Source organism: Seriola lalandi, unplaced genomic scaffold (genome assembly GCF_002814215.2).
Source record: "Seriola lalandi dorsalis isolate HSWRI2012SDOR001 ecotype SW California unplaced genomic scaffold, Sedor1 jcf7180002049955, whole genome shotgun sequence".
NCBI classification, from domain to species: domain Eukaryota; kingdom Metazoa; phylum Chordata; class Actinopteri; order Carangiformes; family Carangidae; genus Seriola; species Seriola lalandi.
The window spans coordinates 88,100-106,751 of NW_019520508.1; the positions used below are offsets into that span (position 1 = coordinate 88,100).

General features: G+C 38.6%; 1 protein-coding gene across 1 annotated transcript; it reads left to right on the forward strand.

Annotated features, from left to right (window-relative positions):
• The first annotated feature begins 1,639 nt into the window (after nucleotides 1–1,639).
• Nucleotides 1,640–16,142, forward strand: tada2a (transcriptional adaptor 2A). The gene is made up of 15 exons (XM_023398877.2): nucleotides 1,640–1,745; nucleotides 2,726–2,832; nucleotides 2,934–2,993; nucleotides 3,085–3,176; nucleotides 4,351–4,508; nucleotides 5,119–5,207; nucleotides 5,480–5,552; nucleotides 5,681–5,744; nucleotides 8,096–8,139; nucleotides 11,456–11,566; nucleotides 12,627–12,698; nucleotides 13,508–13,640; nucleotides 14,048–14,091; nucleotides 14,467–14,546; nucleotides 15,690–16,142. The coding sequence occupies exons 1-15, from the start codon at nucleotides 1,721–1,723 to the stop codon at nucleotides 15,873–15,875; spliced, it is 1,338 nt and encodes a 445-aa protein (XP_023254645.1). The 5' UTR covers nucleotides 1,640–1,720; the 3' UTR covers nucleotides 15,876–16,142.
• Nucleotides 16,143–18,652: the final 2,510 nt, after the last annotated feature.

Consider the following 18,652-nt stretch of genomic DNA (forward strand, 5'->3'; position numbering starts at 1 on the left):
GAGGCCGCTTTGTCGTTACTCATGGATCTGCGTTGCTCAGGGCTCTCATGCTGACTGACTCTATCCCCAGAGGTCTGAGGCGTACTCTGGGTCCCGTACGCCACAACTGAACGCACTTGTCACTGTGGATCGTCCTCATAGAGATAGCCCAGGGTAATGAGAGGAAAGGAGAACACTATGATTTAACTCCATGTGCACTTTGGTGGCTGCAGTATGCCCCCTTTATGTGTTTACAGCTCATACTAAACCAACAAATAAAATAAATGAGGAAACACTATAAAACACACATTATAACATTTTGGCATCAAGTGGGATGAAATCTGAATGTCAGAGGGATAAAATTCTTCACTAAATGTGGCACCTCAGGTAAAGTGATAGGCCTTGTTTAATATTACCATTATCCCGGTGCCAGCACATGTCATGCATGCTGCTGATGTCACATCTGTACTGAATCAAAGGGTCATTTCACAAAAAACACTGTCACACTTAATTTTAGTGGGTTTGAGGCATGTAGAGTTGCAGTTTTATGTATCAGGGTTTTCAGATATTTGTTTTGCCAGCTCCCCCGATGTGCAGCCACAGGGATGTCCTTGAGTAGCAGTTGCATTCGAATCAGTGGCCAAAGTTGGACATAGACCCTGGAAAATATCAGGAATCATAGATATTTATTGCATCAGATTGTGCTGTTTATAAGCCATTTGCAGGGCAAGCAGCACTCCTGGATGTCACACTGTACTGGGGTGGATTTTATGGAGGGGAAAACAGCTACAGAGCACAGGGGTGTATTGTAGTGAAGTCCCATATCTTTCCATCATTCAGGCTAATACATACTGTACAAGGTTCAGGTGGTGGTGTATGCTGAGAGAAAGACAAAGAAAGACTTGCAAGGCGTTCATTGTTTTCATTGAGAAAATGGTGCAAGATCAACACCTTGTGGTAGGATTGCGAATAACCACAGTCGCTTTTTGTCTTGAAGTATATTGAAAATGATAAAGTTCACATAATAAAAATATTGTTTTTAAATTCATTTTTGTATTTTTGTTATTTCTTGTGAATGTGTCAAGACACAGAAGGGTTTTAACAAGAACACAGTGTTTTTTATACTGATAAAAGAGCATATCCTAATATTTAAATGAAGGAGCCTCACACTGGGAACAAGGTTTTGTTAACAAACTGCCTTCTATCAACTGAAAAAAATATCAAAAGCTCAATACACAGACTTTGTAAATACAGTTGAGTAAAAGTACAAAAAGTACTCTGATATTTTGTTAAGTAAAAATAGAAATACCACAGTGAAGAAATACAGTTAAAAGTAAATGCATTCAGAATTTTACTCAAGTATTATCATCAAAATATAGGCTACTTAAAGTAAAATTGACTTGATTGTATTTTATATAAAATCTATGTAGGGGGGTTAAAAAAGTATATTATTTGCCTCTGAATGTAGGGGACACTAATTATGAGCTGTATGATTTTTTATTATTCAGTGACTGTCTTACATGTGCAGTAAAAACATGCTTATTTGTAAATAGTAAACCTAAATATGATGAAAATATGTGGAAAATGATAGGCCTACTGCAAATTTGGAGCGAAAGCCTATCGATCGATCGATTTGGGCTCGACTAGCTTTGCCTTCCTAATCAGGTTTACTTGCAAGCCTTGAAAAATAGATTGATCCAAAACATCCACTTTAGTTTTAGCTTTGCACAAATATCGTCACATGGACCGGCTCGCATCTTTTGGAAGTGAGTATTAACAGCATAACACGGATAAATGCAGCCATTGCAGTTTTAAAGTATACACCCAAGTCTTTACTCAGTGTACCTGTTGTTAGTCGCATTAACTCCATTCTTCCTAACCTAGCCTTGCTAGCATTAATGTTAGCATGTAGCCACGCCAACTGTGTGTTATCGAAGTAAAGTATTTAACCGCATTTAATGATGTAATGTTTCTGAAATCTTGTGAGTGTATGACTGAATAACTTTCAGGTTCAGGTTAAGGCTGAAATACCCGCTAAACCTCAGATAACTAAAGCTACGTTAGCTCAGCTAGCTTTGAGTTTACCGTTTGTTTGATGTTAATGATTGGTTTAAAACTCGCCGTAACTTTAGGCTGTTTTGTCTGGATTAGTATGTTTTCTGAATGACGACAATGTTTTGATAATATCATCATATTTGCTTTGTAACACCCAGTGATGGACGGAAATGCTCAGATCCTAATTGAAAATAGGACATCTGCAGATCTTGAAATGTCTTAAAAAGCATTCATTTCAGTTTTGTCAAAAAAAAAAACTCAAAACATTTTACTCAAGTAAAGATATAACTATACAAGTATTAAAATCCACCTAAGGAACCAAAAGTGAGTATTCACAATGCAGAATGGCCCATTTCTGAATAATATTCTTTTATTGGATATAACTAATGCCTTCATATGTAAGCAAAATTCTTCACTGAAAAACATTCTCAATGTAGTGTAATGCTCTGACTTTAATCTATGAAAATACATCACCACTTATTTGATGATAATACCGTATGTTGAATTAATAATCTGAATCTGTTGAATTAAAGGTAACTGCTTTAAAATAAATGCAGTGGAGTAAAAAGTGAAATATTTCCCTCTGAAATATAGTGGAGTAGAAGTATAAAGCATTTAGTTACCGAGTTTCTTTCTACTATTGTTAACTCCTCACTCAGTGAGTAAACTTTAATCAACATGTCTATTTCAGATGATCCCTTTGATAAACCACCATGCAGAGGTTGTTCATCTTACCTTACTGAGCCTTACATCAAGTGTGCAGAATGTGGACCCTCTCCTTTTTTACTCTGCCTCCAGGTTAGTAGGTCACAAATACACAAATGTTCTTAGATCTTACTTATTCCCTGACCACTCAGTGCAAATGAAACACTGAAATAAAAACATTTGTTTCATTTCAGTGTTTCACCAGAGGATTTGAATACAAGAAGCATCAGAGTGATCATAAATATGAAATCATGGTAAGTAAAATAAACCTGAATGTCATTAAACTCTTTCACACAGACACACACACTTTCAACATGTATACACACTTTTCACCTTCTCTTATAGACATCAGACTTCCCCGTACTGGAGCCTGGATGGACGGCGCAGGAAGAGATGGCTTTGTTGGAGGCAGTCATGGACTGTGGGTTTGGGAACTGGTTAGTGGTTCATCCGTTTGTTTTTACCTGTGAACAAATTTTTCTTTAAGTTATACGACTCTATTGTTACTCCACAGTTCTTATGTTTGCCTGCACTGAAAAATTGATGTTGATAATCTTTTTAAAACCTCTTTCTAGATTCATTGTTGTCGTTTTTTAAATTTAAAATGTTTTTTTGACACACCGTGTTCTTTGACTCAAGGATTTAACTGGCTTACTTTCATTTCGGAAACCTTGAGTGAAAGGCCTTTCCAGACGTCTACACTGGTATCGACACTGACGTACAGTACTGTGCAAAGAGTTTAGACACTAAAAGTAAAGTGATGATGCTTTCGAAAATGATGCCGTTAATAGTTTTTGTACAAATTGCAATAAACTGCAAACTGCACCAGTTCTTGGTTCTAGGTACTTGGCAGGTAGGTTGTTCCAATTCCATCTTGGAGAACTTGCCACACTACGTCTGTGGGTTTAAGCTGTGCTTCTGTCTCTTCATGTGATCCCAGACTTTCATGATGTTGAGATCAGGGCTCTGTTGGGGCCAGACCATCTGTTGCAGGACTCCCTGTTCTTGTCGCTGAAGATAGTTCGTTACGACTCTGGCTCGTAGTCATGCTGCAGAATGAATTTGGGGCCAATCAGATCCCTCGATGGTATTCTGATGGATAACAATCTTAACATCTAAAGTGCTAAAACTCTCGCAATCTACTGTTTATATATGAGCTGATAAATGACAAGAATTAGAAGTACAGAAATGATATGTTCTGAAACAGTATCACGGATATGCACTTTGTCCACCAGAGAGTTTATTTTTCATCTGTGAAATGTCCTGCTCAGTTTATTTCTTGGTGACACTTTTAAAAAAACAAGACCTTTATGGGAAGTTTATTCAGTTATCTGTGTTATGGGTTGTGTGAAGAAAATTAATATGGCTGATGTATCATTATCACGTTTATATTCTTATCTCTCAATTATTGATATCAAGTTATTATTTGGATGGTAAAAATGGAGTGAGACAAACCACCACAGTGTACAGTACTGTTTGATGTGTTTTACAACAGTTCCAACCTAGTGGATTCATAAACTATTGTTATTATTATTGTTCATGAACCTCAGTTAATCTCCCTCTCATCTATTGTAGTACTCTAACATACCATGTACCATTTCTCTTCCTCAGGCAGGATGTGGCATATCAGATGCGCACGAAAACCAAGGAGGAATGCGAGAGCCACTACATGAAGAATTTCATCAATAACCCACTCTTCTCCTCCACCTTGCTCAGCCTGCGGAAAACAAAGGACTCTCGCTTTGCCGAGGGCGCTATTCCTTTCAAACGTAAATACTCATGATATACCTCCTTCATGTTTTTTCTTAGCAAATGTTACAGGAAGAATAGGACACCAAAAACATCTTATTCTGTGCTCACATCTCCTAGAAGCTCAGGAACAGACATTTTATATTAGCTGGTTTAGTTTTGTGGTGCTGCCTCCCTGCCATGAACCTTACCTGCTACTAATGTTAAACAGTATTCAGATCATTATTAAAAATGATAGAAGCATCAAGTATAGTTCTCGGGAGCAGCCAGATGAGTGATTTGTACAAAACAAACTGAAGTGTAATTTCACTTTAAGCCTGAAAGACACTGTCCCAACAGTTGGGCAGAAGCAGTTGGTGAGTCAGTAACTTGCCTCAGTTCCTAGCTGACTTCAGGTCTCCATCTGTCGCAGTGTTTGAGTGCTTGACAAACATTTCTCTGTCATGTTTACGCAGCAGTTGGGAAAGTCAAGGCAGACACAGAAACTCATGTCTGATATTGCTTAGGTCCGCTGTAAGTCCCATAAAAAACAAATCTTGGAAGAAGGTTTTAGGTGGCACTTGTTGTCATGAGCAATACAAAGAAATTATGTTGTACGCTCATATTTTACTTTGCATTTCCATGTTACAGCCACTGATGATCCCCCTCGGCCCACATTTGACTCTGTGCTGTCTCGAGACATGGCTGGATACATGCCTGCCAGAGCAGACTTCATGGAGGTGAGGTGTCCTGTACTTCATCATGTGTGCTAACAAGGCATGTGAACATGAATAAATAAATAAATGAAACGGCCACTAGATGGCTCATTATGAAATGTTATTGAGACAGTGATTCATGCCCTTGTTGTTGTCTCACAGTGAGTGATTCATCCCCATTGTTTGCCTCTACTCACTTTTTGAATAAAAGCACATATCTGAGATCATTGATCAGTTTTATGTGAACTAAGATCAAACCAGCAGATTATGAAAATCATTTTTCACTGCTCTGCTAGGAGTTTGACAATTATGCCGAATGGGATTTGAAAGACATCGACTTTGTGGATGATGACTCAGACATCCTTCGAGGTGGGTAGAATCTTAATCGACTTTTTTACAAATTGTTTTTCATTGACAAATAGAAGAAAATGGTGTGAACTACAGCATTTACTTTACAATACACCTATAATTGTGGTGTGCATGTTGTTCTGTTTCAGCACTCAAACTTTCAGTTGTTGATATATATCATTCAAGATTAAAGGAGAGACAGCGGAGGAAAAAGTAGGTCCTTTTTTAATACACTAAATGATCAATATACTGTGTTTGTGTATTTATTCAGCATCATGTAATGACCCTAGTCTATCAGTAGATGGCATATAAGCCTCTATATTGACATTTTGGAGCTTCATTTTCCACTGATACTACTTTATGCTGTCAGGTTGAATAAATGCATTTCATACTGAATTAAAATGTACACGGCAAACAGTTTTAAACCCCTAACTGTACCCCATTAACATTAATGAATTCTAATAATGCTAATATATTTATAACTTCTAATCTAAACTTTAATTATTATTTTGTCAAAAGCGCTTTAAAGACACAAGTCCTGGGAGACTGGGATTGTTACAGAGTCAGCAGCGTGACTATAATTGCATATTTAAGCCATATTCCAGGCTCTCATTAAGAGCCACAGGGAGTCATTCAGGTGCAACTTACAAGCTGCGTGAACCTCTTTTCAAACCTTGAATATTTTGGGAAATGTGTCTGTCCCCAGGTGAACACTGTGCATGCCAAACTGTTTGACATTTTTCCCAGTTTCTGGCATAGGATATGGATGTTGCACATTTAGTGCATTGTTATTTCACAAAGAAATGAGGGCTGACTATAATACTTTAAATTAAAACACATTTTCAAGTTTCGAAATTCATCGTTGGTGACTGGTTTATAGGATGCCATTTCTCTCTAATATACATTTGACTTTATAGCTGAAACAATTAGTTGATCAAAGAAAGAATAAATGGCAACCATTCTGATAATTGCTTGTCATTTTGCAAACACAAATACCAAATATTGTTCAGCTTCTTATCTGTGAGGATTTGATGCTTTTTTTTTTTTTTTTGTTCTTTATGTGATAGCATACACCTAGTCACCAGTTTATTAGGTACCCCATGCTAAATCCAACAGTTATAAAGTTTTTTGTTGGAACTGTTGTAAAGAGGAGATGATTCAATTGTGTGGCCATTTTTGAAGTTGTGGTGTGTGTTGCTGTTGAGATGTGTTGTGACACTGACAGGTGTTTCTATTATTATGGCCACTGGATTTATATAAGGGTTAACTAAATAATAGAAACATCTCCAGTAAAATGCAATAGAATACAACAGCACCACAAACCATAGCCCTATACATGTCCCTACAGTTGAACAAACCACTCTCTAAAACAAAAACTGATCATTATAACCTTCAAGGTAAGATTTATAGTATGACTGTTGAATTTCACTGTATTAGTTTTAGCTAAGTGTACCTAATAATACATTGGCAATTGAGTCCTCTTAATAAGTGTTAATTAGTCACTTTGTTTTAGCATTTTTCAGCATTTTCTGATATTTATAGACTAAGCATTTACTGAAGAAAAGAATTGTCAGAATAATGGATCGTGAAAATAGTTTTAGTCCTGCTCATTTTCTATAAAATAAAGAACTGTCATTTTTTGCTACCCTTCTCTGTTTTTGAAGGCGTTAGTCAGCCAGCACTCTAGAGATCCTCTCCACCTTCAGCCTGTTAGCTGTCATTCTTGGACATACACAGTCAATCCTCGCTGTAACACATCCATCACTAAATCAACATTAACGAGTTCTTGCTCCCGGAGCATGGTGGAATGGCATGTCTGGCTGGGCAGGCACGTGTGGTTTCTAGTTCGCTTCTCTTTGCACGCTCCCCATTTGATCTCTGTTAACTTGTTGCTTGTCGGAGAGGATCTGGTCTGTGTCAGAATCCTGGAAGCCTGAGTTTTGACCCCTGACCCCACAGAGTTCACTTTTCAGGAAGGGCACTACAGGCCTTTCAAGCATTTAGATTTTAGTTTCAAACCTAGTTGTTAACCAATTTCACATAGCTGTTAGACATATGTAAACTCACTTGGCAATTTATTTGGTTCACCTAGGAAAAAAAATGCAGTCTAATGCAACAGTCCTGCAATAAATCTTCCCTTCATGAAGGTTATATTGTCCAGTTTTTGTTGAAATTGTGTTCGAGAGGTGTTGAGTCAACTGTATGAGAGAGAGAGACGTGGTTGTTAAGCGAAAAATCTGTCAGAACAATTCAGCAGCACCGCAAACTACAGCAACCAAAATGATAATAAAGTTGAATCAATACTTCTCAAAATCAGTTTCAACACAAATGGAACATCATAACTGTCATGAAGGTAGGATTAGACTGCTTTAGTTCTAGCTAAGTCTACCTTATAAACTAGTGACCGAGTGTGCGTGTTGGGTGTTCAAATGCCATAATGACTTTATAGACTGTAACGGCCAAGATGATTTCATATGAAGAAATGTCAGGTTTAATTTTGCAGAGTCACAGTAATCAGAATATTAATTTGCATAGTAATAAATCAAAATCTACATTTCTTTCAGGATTATCCGAGACCATGGCCTGATCAACCTTCGGAAATTCCAGAGTAAGTGTCTCCCCCACCCCCCACCAACTCACATGGGCTCAGCCGCAGCAGTATTCATAGCAACTCAGAGAGGCATCTGATATCTACCAGCCAAATCGCTGCTCAGGGTTTCTATGGATGCACGCAAACAACTCCAGTGTAATAACCACCGTTAACCTCAGTGGCCTCTCGAGGCAACTGACGGAGCTCGTATTTACGATCGGGGCTGCAAATAGGCAATGGGGGCTGAGTGTGCCCCGGCATAATTGCTTCACTGTGAATAGATCCCCGTGCGATGAGTGTTTCTGCCATGAAGACTAAAATGTGGAGGGCTTCATTTATTGATCCACCTGTCACAGGTTGGCTTACAGCGAGCTCAGTAATGCAATTCTTTGCTTGTCTTGGGCTCTCGCATTAGAAGTCAGACAGACGGCGAGAGGTTGCTATGAATGGGTTTGTCCAATTAAACCCTCTTTTATTTAAACTACGCTCGACCACCCAGCCCATTGTTATATCTCCACGTGTTGCTCTGCGAACCTGTCTGTGGTTTGGGAGTTGAAGAGTACTCCCCTCATGTTTTATTTATGCATCCTACAGTTTCCAGTTAGCCCTCCTCCCTTTTTCCCTCCTTCCCCTTATCTCTCCAGTCTTTCAAGACAAAAGGGAACTCGGAGTAGCTGTAGAGCTGCAGACTGGTTGTCATGGAGACTGTCAAAGATTGTGTGTCTCTACAGTGTGTGTGTGTGTGTCTGTGTTTATGCGTGTGTCACATGCAATAATGGAGGCAGTGTTCAAGCCCAGGAGGCTCACAGTATTATGTCTCAGTAACTGCTGGAGGCAGATTGACCAATGTTGTTGTTTTAGGGCAGAAGTCCGTCTGAAGTCCTGCAAGGGCTTGTTACATTAAATGATTCAATGTTTTCTTTCTGTTGCCTTTGTTTGCAGTCAGTGTTTGTGTGTTGGTATGAAACCATCCGCCAGTGTTGATATCTCCTAAGAGATGTGGCCAAAACTGTTGTGTGTCCACTGCTTTGTTAAGGGCATGACTTCATGTGTTTTAGCCTGAGATGGCAGCTGCATATTAACGCTCCTACACAGTGGCCTGATGAAGGACCTTGACACTGATACACACACACACACACACACACACACACACACACACACATTTGCAACAGCTTTCCTCTCTGGCTTTGACACTTGTCTGTTACTCAGCAACACGGGTGGTGCTTTGAGACAAACACAAAAAGCTCTTCAGTGTGTGTATGCTTGTAGAGCGAGTTAAGTGGTGGTCAATACACTCTGGCGGAGCGTTTCAGTGACCACTGAGGAGGCTATCTTTTTGATGCAGGAAGGTTGCTAGATCTGATAGTTTTCCTGTTGCTTTTCAAGCAGGCTCTGAATTAGAAGGACAAAAAAAATCTTAATTGCAAAACTAAATTTAAAGCTAGAGGATGTTTGATTCATTTATTTATATGATGGTACACACTTTAAATGTAGACGCCGGGGTTAGCACGACATCTAATTCGCACTCGTAGTTCCAACACAACTAAAAAATTATGAAAAGCGTTTCATACATAACTAAGTTCCAATGATAATAAGAGCGATAAGAAACTGAAGGAAATTTAACAGTTTATCTTTGCTATCTTAAACTAACACAGTCTGACAAATATAAAACATGAGCAAATAATCTGTGAAAACACCAGATCATAATTTCCTAAAGCTCAAGATAAGGTATTCAAATCGCTTGTTTTATTTGAGCAACAGTCCAAAATCCAAAGATATTCAGTTTACAAACAGATATAACGAAGAAAAAGCATCAAACCATCACATCTAAGAAGTTTTAACCAAGACATATTTGGAATTTTTGCTTGAAAAACCAATTGGATTATCAAAATACTTTCTTTCTTTCGATTACCTAATCATTTCATTGAGTCATTTTTGCAGCTACATTCCTTGTAGAAAGGAATTGCTTCGGTGGATGTGTCAGTACAGCAGTATAAAGAAACACGATAATATGATAACAATAAGATTAAGCTTTTATTTTAGATTAGAATTAAATATTTGTTATAGAAACAAATATGATATGTATGAGCGCTACATGTGAATATACAAAAAAGAGTTGTTCGACCATTGTGCAGTCCAAAGGTTGACATACTGCCTCTGTCCTAGCTTATGATCAAACTAGTAATCCTTGATTTCTTGCAGTTAATAAAATCAGATGAAAGTGGGCTTTCAGCCAGGAAACATGATAAAGAATCAAGCTAGTCTGGAGCCATCCATGCGGAGGGTCCTTTGTCGGCATGTTGCTCGAAACCCACGATGTGTGAATTTAACAGAGGCAAACAAAACTAGAATAATTTCCATGGAAAAAGCTTTTGGATTTCAGTGTTTTTTCCCCATAGTTTCAGCTTTGTTGTTGGAGCAACTGATAACAAGCGCTGCTCAGAAAAGACCTCTGTTGTGACCGTTTCTTATAGTTTTTTTGTTTTGTTTTTTTAAATAATCATTGTAATGGCATTTGATGATTTTAAATGTGATTTTTAAAAATCCTTTTATATACAGTTCATTGTTAAATGCAGGCTTACAAGTGAGGTTCCTCCTTCAGTAATGGCACTACTGAGCCAAGTGAGTTTAAGATTTATTGTTATTACAGGTGACACTTATTTGTTTTGCTGTGATGGTAATGATGTGTGGTAATTTGAAACAACTTTTGCAGTGCAGTGGAAAAGGAATTGAAATCTCTTCAGAGTGTCTGAATTAAATTTCTGGGTGTGATGATAGATAATACGCTGCAAACCACACACACACACAAACGCAAATACTTCAGTCAATTGCAATACTGTGTAATATTTTCTAAATCAAGCTTCATTATATACTTTATAGTGTTCCCTGATAGTGCCATATAATGTACTGTGTAGAGTTATGGGGAAATACACATAAAAAGAAAATACAAATCCAATTATCCTACTTATGAATTATAAATCCAAAACAAACATTACAAACAAAACTATAACATATATAACATAACCATGAACCAAACAACAAGATACAAGTACTCCACAGACAGCAGCCTGAAGAGATCATAAATGCAGTGCAGCCACAGAATGGCTGTGATAATAGACACTAGATAATGGACACTAGTGGTGATTCAGAGCTACATGTTAATGGCTGTTCTCTGGTGGTGAAAACAGGTAAACAAAAATAAACCAAATTACTGCACTTCTCCTGACATGCTTTGAAAATCACAAATCACTCATGTGTTGGAGGTGGATTTTTATTTCATATATTTCTTTTATTTGTGACCTACTCTCCTCTCCTCTCTCTCCCTCTCCGTCAGTGCTGGAGCGATGTTACCCGAAGGAGGTTCAGGAGCTGTACGATGTCATGAGACGATTTGCCAGAGTGGTTGGACCAATTGAACATGACAAATTCATCGAAAGTCATGCACGTTAGTATTTGGCTGATTACAAATGGCAGGTTTACATGGACAGGGTGTGAGAATTTGTGCAACACAAACACAGAAAATTAATTGTACCAGTTCTCGCCTTGACATTGCTCGATGATTGTTTGGTCAAAGGATGTTATTTTCAGAAGTAATGCCAGACTGCCTTTGTCTCTTTTTTACAGGAGATTCCCAGTATGTTTGTTTCTACAAATTAGTGACATATTAAAAGAGAAGCCAACATGAATTGTCTTAGTAAGATGATGTTCCTATATGAGTCTCCAGAGCAGCTTCAGCTCCTTGACATAAATTCTCCAAATACACAATTTTTACAAAATACATTCCTTTATTTGCTGTTATGATGATGGTGGTGGAGAGTACATTCTAACACGTAGCTCCCAAAACTCCCATACTAGATTAACATCTGGTGACTGATAGGACATCATTATCATCAGCCCTCACCTTGTATTGGAAAGTGTGCTCATTCGCGTACAGACATAGGGTTAGACCAGGAGATTGATACCACTCTCATATCTGCTCATGAAATATAAGGCTATGCCAAGCAACCAGTTAGCTTAGCATAAAGACTGGAAACGGGGGAAATGGCTAGACTGGCTCTGTTTTAAAGGTATTAAAATCTGCCTACCAGAAACTCTGAAGCTAATGTATGAACATGTTAAATCTCACTTGTTTAATCTGGACAAAGCCATGGGAGCTGCCCCCAGTCTTCCAGTCTTTATGCTAAGCTGCTGATTATAGGTTAATATTAAATGGATAGATATGAGAATGATATCAGTCTTGTCATCAATCTTCTCATGAAAACAAATATACATACTACCAGAATGTGGAAATTTGTCGACATGCGCACTGTGTATGTATGAATACATGTAAATGGCTCAAAGTTTGTATGAGCTGCTTATGAAACTGTTTGAGTGGTACAAAATGTGTTATTCATTTTGTATGAAGTGATGAAACCAGGGAGACCTTGGTTTTGTGAGCGAGAGTTGAGGTTGTAACAGTGTGCACAGATTTGCCTTTGACTGCCTTCATCTCATTTTCCCTCCAGTGGAGTTTGAGCTGAGGAGAGAGATCCGCAGGCTGCAGGAGTACAGGAAAGCAGGGATCAAGTCCTTCTGCAGTGAGTGTAGTTTGACCTTTTCACCCCTCTGTTCAACAAAACTTCATTTTAGAGTTGCATGACTAAGCAGCAAATGTATTTCTATTCAGACTTGAGCTGTGCTGAGCTCTTTATTTTGAGTTTGGCTTTAAAGTGTTTAATTATTATTTGCACTAGCACATTGTATCAGGTCTTCCAATTTTTCGGAATTATAATGTTTGGCTAGTTTGCTGATGCGTGGCACACAAAGGAAAGCACAACTGAATATTTTATTGAGTTGCTTATCAGCTACTTTTGGAGTAATCAATCAGAGAATTGCTGGCAGAATTAATAAAACATAATGAGATATTCCAGTAAATGAAGCTTCACTGATTCATTAAAAACATTGTCTCACCTGAAAACTGCCCATCATCACTGTCACTTTCACTATTAGTCACTACTCTCAGCTTAAGCACTGAACTTCATTTGAAATAGAGCTGCCACAATAAATCAGAAAATTAATTGGCAACTAGTTTGATAGTTTGAATAATTGAATAAGTTTTAGTCATTTTTGCAGCAAAATTTATAAAAAATGTAAAGTTTCCTGTTTCTCATATGTGAGGATTTGATGCTTTGTCACATGATAGTAAACTGAACATCTTTGGGTTTGAGGTGTGGGTCAGCCAAAACAAGATATTTAAGGATTGTCTTGGGCTGTTTCCACTGTTTTCTGAAATCTTATAGACAAAACAATTAATCAAGGAAAATATGTGCGAATGAAAAACTTGCAGCCCTGACTTCTTTTGAATCCTTCCTCTTCTCTGTTGACTTCCATGTGTAACCCCTCTCAGGTGCCAAGGTGTATGAGCGGGTGAAGCGAATGCGTGAAGACGAGCGTAGGAAGAGGACCATGTTGTGTGACGTGCTGCAGTACATCCAGGATGGCAGAGCTTGCCAGCAGTGGCTCAGCAAACAGGCTGCAATGTGAGACTCCAAACTTCCTGCTTGTTACCCAATGTGTAATAGACGAGCTGGCAAAGTCGTGCTTTCCGGAGACGCTGACCTCTGTCGTCACACTCAGCACGAGGAGTACTGAGATGAATAGAACAGACGTTTGTATCACTGTGCATCCCACTTCCACCTCAGTCCCTGCAGTATTTTTAGTACTTTTAATGTGCCGCTGCTCTTGTGTTTTCCAACCATGGGTGTTATCCAAGTTGTTCTAATTATTCTACCTTATAAAATCTGAATGCAATGAGTCATCTTTTTTGGATGACGATCTGGAGTAAGAATAGTGAACAAAGCCCAGAGATGCTGTGTGTAAGTGGGATGTGTGTATGTGTGTATAAATAAGGCAGTAGAAATGCTAACACTTTTCTTTCTCATTACAGAGATGCTGGCATCACTCCAGCTGTCACAACGATCACAGTGTCAGGTACGAAGCTTCTCTCCACCTTTCCCTCTGTACTCCCTCTTCTCTGGCGTCTTGGCGTGGCCCCAGGCACAGTCACATTAATGCAGCCGCTCCTCCATAAATACACCCGAAAATAGGCCCCTACATGCATATTTATCTTGCTGTTTTTCCTTTCAAATTAGCTGCCTTTCCTTAACCTCCAGAGCACAAATGGGATGCATACTCCCACACGGCTATATTTACACAATTTGCACACCGTAAATATTTGTTCTTCTGTCTCTTGCAAGCAAAGGAATTAACTGCATGTTGTCAGCCTGCTATAATGTTATCTGAAGTGAGGACCAACACTATGCTGCTGCATGTCTGTGTGACTGTTGTTGAATTTCTGCTCCACAGCGACAGGTAGGCGGAGCGCCCCTCCTCTCAACCTGACTGGACTGCCGGGGACAGAGAAGCTCAACGAGCGTGAGAAAGAGGTACAACTCTTACCCGTGCTGAAAGGGTCACGCAGGAAAAGAAAGTCTCAGTATAATTCAAACGATCAAGACTGTCTGACGTAACGACAGTTGTTTTGAATACCTGTTCTGAATGGCCACACCTTAAGGCAGGGTGAAACGCCTCCCATCATAGCATCCTGCTGGCTGCATCTCACTGCCTCTCTGATCTCTGTCCAAGTACTCCAGGCCAGCTTAACTCAAGCTTTTGTGCCAGTTTTTACTTGGCTAGTGTGACACATGCATCTTCAGACAAATGCAAGTTATTTATGATACAGACACAGCATGTTTCTCTCCTTTTTTTTGCATATACATTTAAGGGAGGATCACACAAATAAAGGGTGGAGACATGTTAACAAGGGCTGAGTATATGTTCTGCTGGGTCACGCAGTTTGCAAAAGTTTGTTTGTTTGTGTAGCCATGCTAGCAGCTCTTTGAGGCTGTACATTGGCGCCATGTCATTGATTTTGCAGGCATATGGTCCTAAAACAAATAATTGGACAAATTCAAATTTTTATCTCATGGTGGCGCTAAAGGAAACGTCAGTGGATCACTAAAGTCATTAGTATTCATTCATTAGTATTCTGGGGAAGATATTTCACTCTGGATCAAAGTGGTGATTTGACAAACCGACCGACATTGCCATCCTTATGGCTGTGTTGCTAGCATGACTAAAACTAATATGACTAACAGCTGTCACAGTCAATCAGGTGGTCGGAGGAATCTGCAGAGTACATTTGGCTTCACTACTTTCCTAGTAAATCTGGCCCACTGTGTGTTTTGTATGTCTTTGCAGTCGTCAAGCAATGAAATGTACACATGGTAAATAAATGCTTGCATGCTGGGACAGACAGTATCTCTGCAAAGGCATTCATGGTGCTGCACATGAAAAGTAATGGAAGTAGCTGATATGAATGAATGGAAAAAGAAAGCCTCGGACACCTTCACACATCTGGCCAATTGTGGTCAGTGAAAGTTGCTAAATTCAATTCTACCAGGATTTCAGACACTGATCTGATAAGCTCTGTGTCTGAAGCGTACTGAGGCCTAAAATAAGACATTGTTTATGTTTTTTTAAATGCCAGTTTCTGTTTCTAACCCCCTAAATTTTTTGTTTTGTCGTAGTTATGCCAGGTGGTGCGGCTGGTGCCGGGAGCCTACCTGGAGTACAAGCAGGCCTTACTTAACGAATGCAGACGGCAGGGTGGGCTGCGGCTGGCACAGGCCCGAGCGCTGATCAAGATCGATGTCAACAAGACGCGCAAAATCTATGATTTCTTAATCAAAGAGGGCTACATCACTAAGGCCTAGGAGCATCTGATTTGACCACAGAAGGGATTGAGATTGTGGTTAGTGACTCATTTAATTCTAATCTTGTAACATTGTTAGCCTTTGTTTTTTAAGAGTTTCAGATTGTTGCTTCTTCTTTGAAATATTGTAACATTTGTATGGTCCTGTTGTGTTTTTGAGTCTTAAATGTATAAAAATTTGCTTAATTCTCTGTCAGAAGAACAGGGCCTCATATTAACATGGGAATGTATTTATTTCTCCTGTCATAAAATGTTTATGTAAAAATGATTTGGTGTGTATGTTGATATTTTGATTTAAACCTAATAGGCTCCACTTGCACTGAAATATTTGGTAATGCTTTGTTTTACAGGTCTCATATTTTACCCATAACTTAGGTTAGATATGTAACTATAAATGTATAGGTTATTTTGTTTAAAGAACTCTAAAAGTTAGAATTGGAAAAATTGGAAAATCATCCGGTAATCTTATAATTAATTAATTAATTCCAGTTAATTAATAGTGTATCCAGTGAATCTTTTAGTCAGTGCTCAACTAAATTTGCAAAAATGTGAAATTTTTCAACAGGCCAAAATACATCACTACATAGAAGGAATAAAGTTTCCTTTGATTTACATGGAGCACTTCTTTCAAGAAAATTCCTCTTGAAATTAACAGCTGCTTATAAATGTAAAGAATGACATTCAAATGTAAGGATTTGCTAGTTTTCTTTGTTGTATATCATTGTTAAACCAATTGTACAAAACCCAGAGATATTCAATTTACAAAGAATTTACAAAGAATTACAAAGGATCTTGTTATTGGCATTTTTCACAATTTCTCTGACACAATTACTCAAAATATAATTGACAGATTAATAGTATTGAAAATAATAATTAGTTGCAGACCTAGTCCATTACACACAGCTCAGTGCAGCCAAACAATCATGCAACTGTCCTACACTGCTGTTGTAAGATGTTTCCATGAGTTTTAAGAAGCTGTTTTAACTTGAGGCTGTAAATGTAAACAATATTTTTCTAATGCAGAAGAAGAAAACTCTAATCACTGTTAGAACTTGGTCTCCATTTTTCTTGTAATGGGTGCCATATTATAGCCATATATATATATATATATATATATAGCCCTTTTTAGGAAGTTTCAGCATAAAGACCTGCTAAATGGTTTTAAGGCAGACCTGGTTTACACAGCATCTAGCAAAACCACACGTATGATCTCAATGCAGCTGATACGAGCATGCAGGAGAGTCAGTGGATGCGAATCAGTCCTGACACCAAACAACTTTGTGATCTCCCAGTGTATTGATGTTTGAGCTTTAAACTCAAGTCGCAAACTTGTATTTTCCTGTTTCAAGTACATTATCATAGATTCCCATCAATGAATGACCACTGCGTGTTTCAAGATGATGGATAATATTGAGGTCTCATTTGCAGAATCATAAAAAGCAACCTGATTATTGCTGAGCTGATAGTCTTGTCAGCATTTGAAGCATGAATGACTCAATCCTTTCCGTCTCCATTTGTGGATGTGTGGGCCCGGTGTGACTTGAGAGAGCTGTGACGAATGTAATACCAGCAGGAAGCAAACTACTGGCCTCCGACAGGCTTATCAGAGCACAGAGCAGCCGCCACATCAACCCCAGCTAACAGCCTGATTATAACGGCAGATTCAACCTTTGATGATAAGGTTGAGGCGGCCACGGAAGAGCGTCTGAACTGAGATGCAGGGACTGGATCTGGATTCAAGAGGATGTGAGGGTGAAGAAATTCCGACATTTTTTTCACGCGTTGATGTGTCTTACCAAATCAAGCTTTGAAAACAAACAAGAAGCAGCAGAGTGAAATTGCTCCTTTCAGTTCTGCTCATTTCACAGGATACAGTTTTCCTCTTTTCACACATCTTTACCCGAGACCCAGTTCCAGCCAGTCTCAAAAACTAGGCTTTGTCCTCTCTCTCTCTCTTATTTTCTGTTTAAAGCTTCAGCTCGTATGGCTGCAAACAGTGGCAAATTGGTGTTCAGTCTACAGCTGACGCAGACAAACAAATGTGATTGTTTGATTCAAAAGTGAGGAGTCTAAAATCAGAACTCCACACTGACCGAGAGGTTGTCACTGACGCAGCCTACACACAGTTTTTAAAATATAGTGAGATAAATAACGGCTAAACTTCATTTGATTGCGTTGCAGCCCATTTACACAAAGTAAAATGGGGATTGCTGGTACTTAATTGTAAAGGCCATGTATAAGAGAAAAGTCGTAAAGGGTCAAAACTCCAGCCACGTTTGTAGAATTAATAACATCCAACATTGATGTTACAGTGTGCCGAAGATATCCTAGCAGTGATGTTACAATATACTGATCACATCCAACAATGTAATGACGACAGTGGGCTATATGATCATGTGTTATTGGATCTGTACAGTTAGAGAGGCAACGGATGTGTTGTGACACAACGATTGGTCCATAAAATAGAAGTACATTTATTGGAACTAGAGTATGTGGTCCTGATGTGCGTTATGACCATGATAATGAAAACAGTGTAAGCTTTGACTAAAATGTAAAAGCAATGAATGACATAATGAAGAAATCTAAATAATCTTATATGAGAACAATATAAAAACCCATTATTTGAGCAGCCTTCACTTGTGCCAAGTGTAAATAAACAACTGGAAAATTAACGTCAAAACAAAATCCAAAATGCTTCTGGTATTTCTATGGTAATTGACACTGCATCCTCTGGTGGGGCTTAATCACCTCTGATTAAGTGTCGGTCCACAATTAAAT

Bases quoted from the DNA above. Each gene is read 5' to 3' on its own strand.
- tada2a (XM_023398877.2), top strand. From the start codon at position 1,721: ATGGACCGGCTCGCATCTTTTGGAA. The intron at 14,092-14,466 runs GTACGAAGCTTC...TCTGCTCCACAG, and splicing joins CACAACGATCACAGTGTCAG to CGACAGGTAGGCGGAGCGCC. The intron at 14,547-15,689 runs GTACAACTCTTA...GTTTTGTCGTAG, and splicing joins TCAACGAGCGTGAGAAAGAG to TTATGCCAGGTGGTGCGGCT.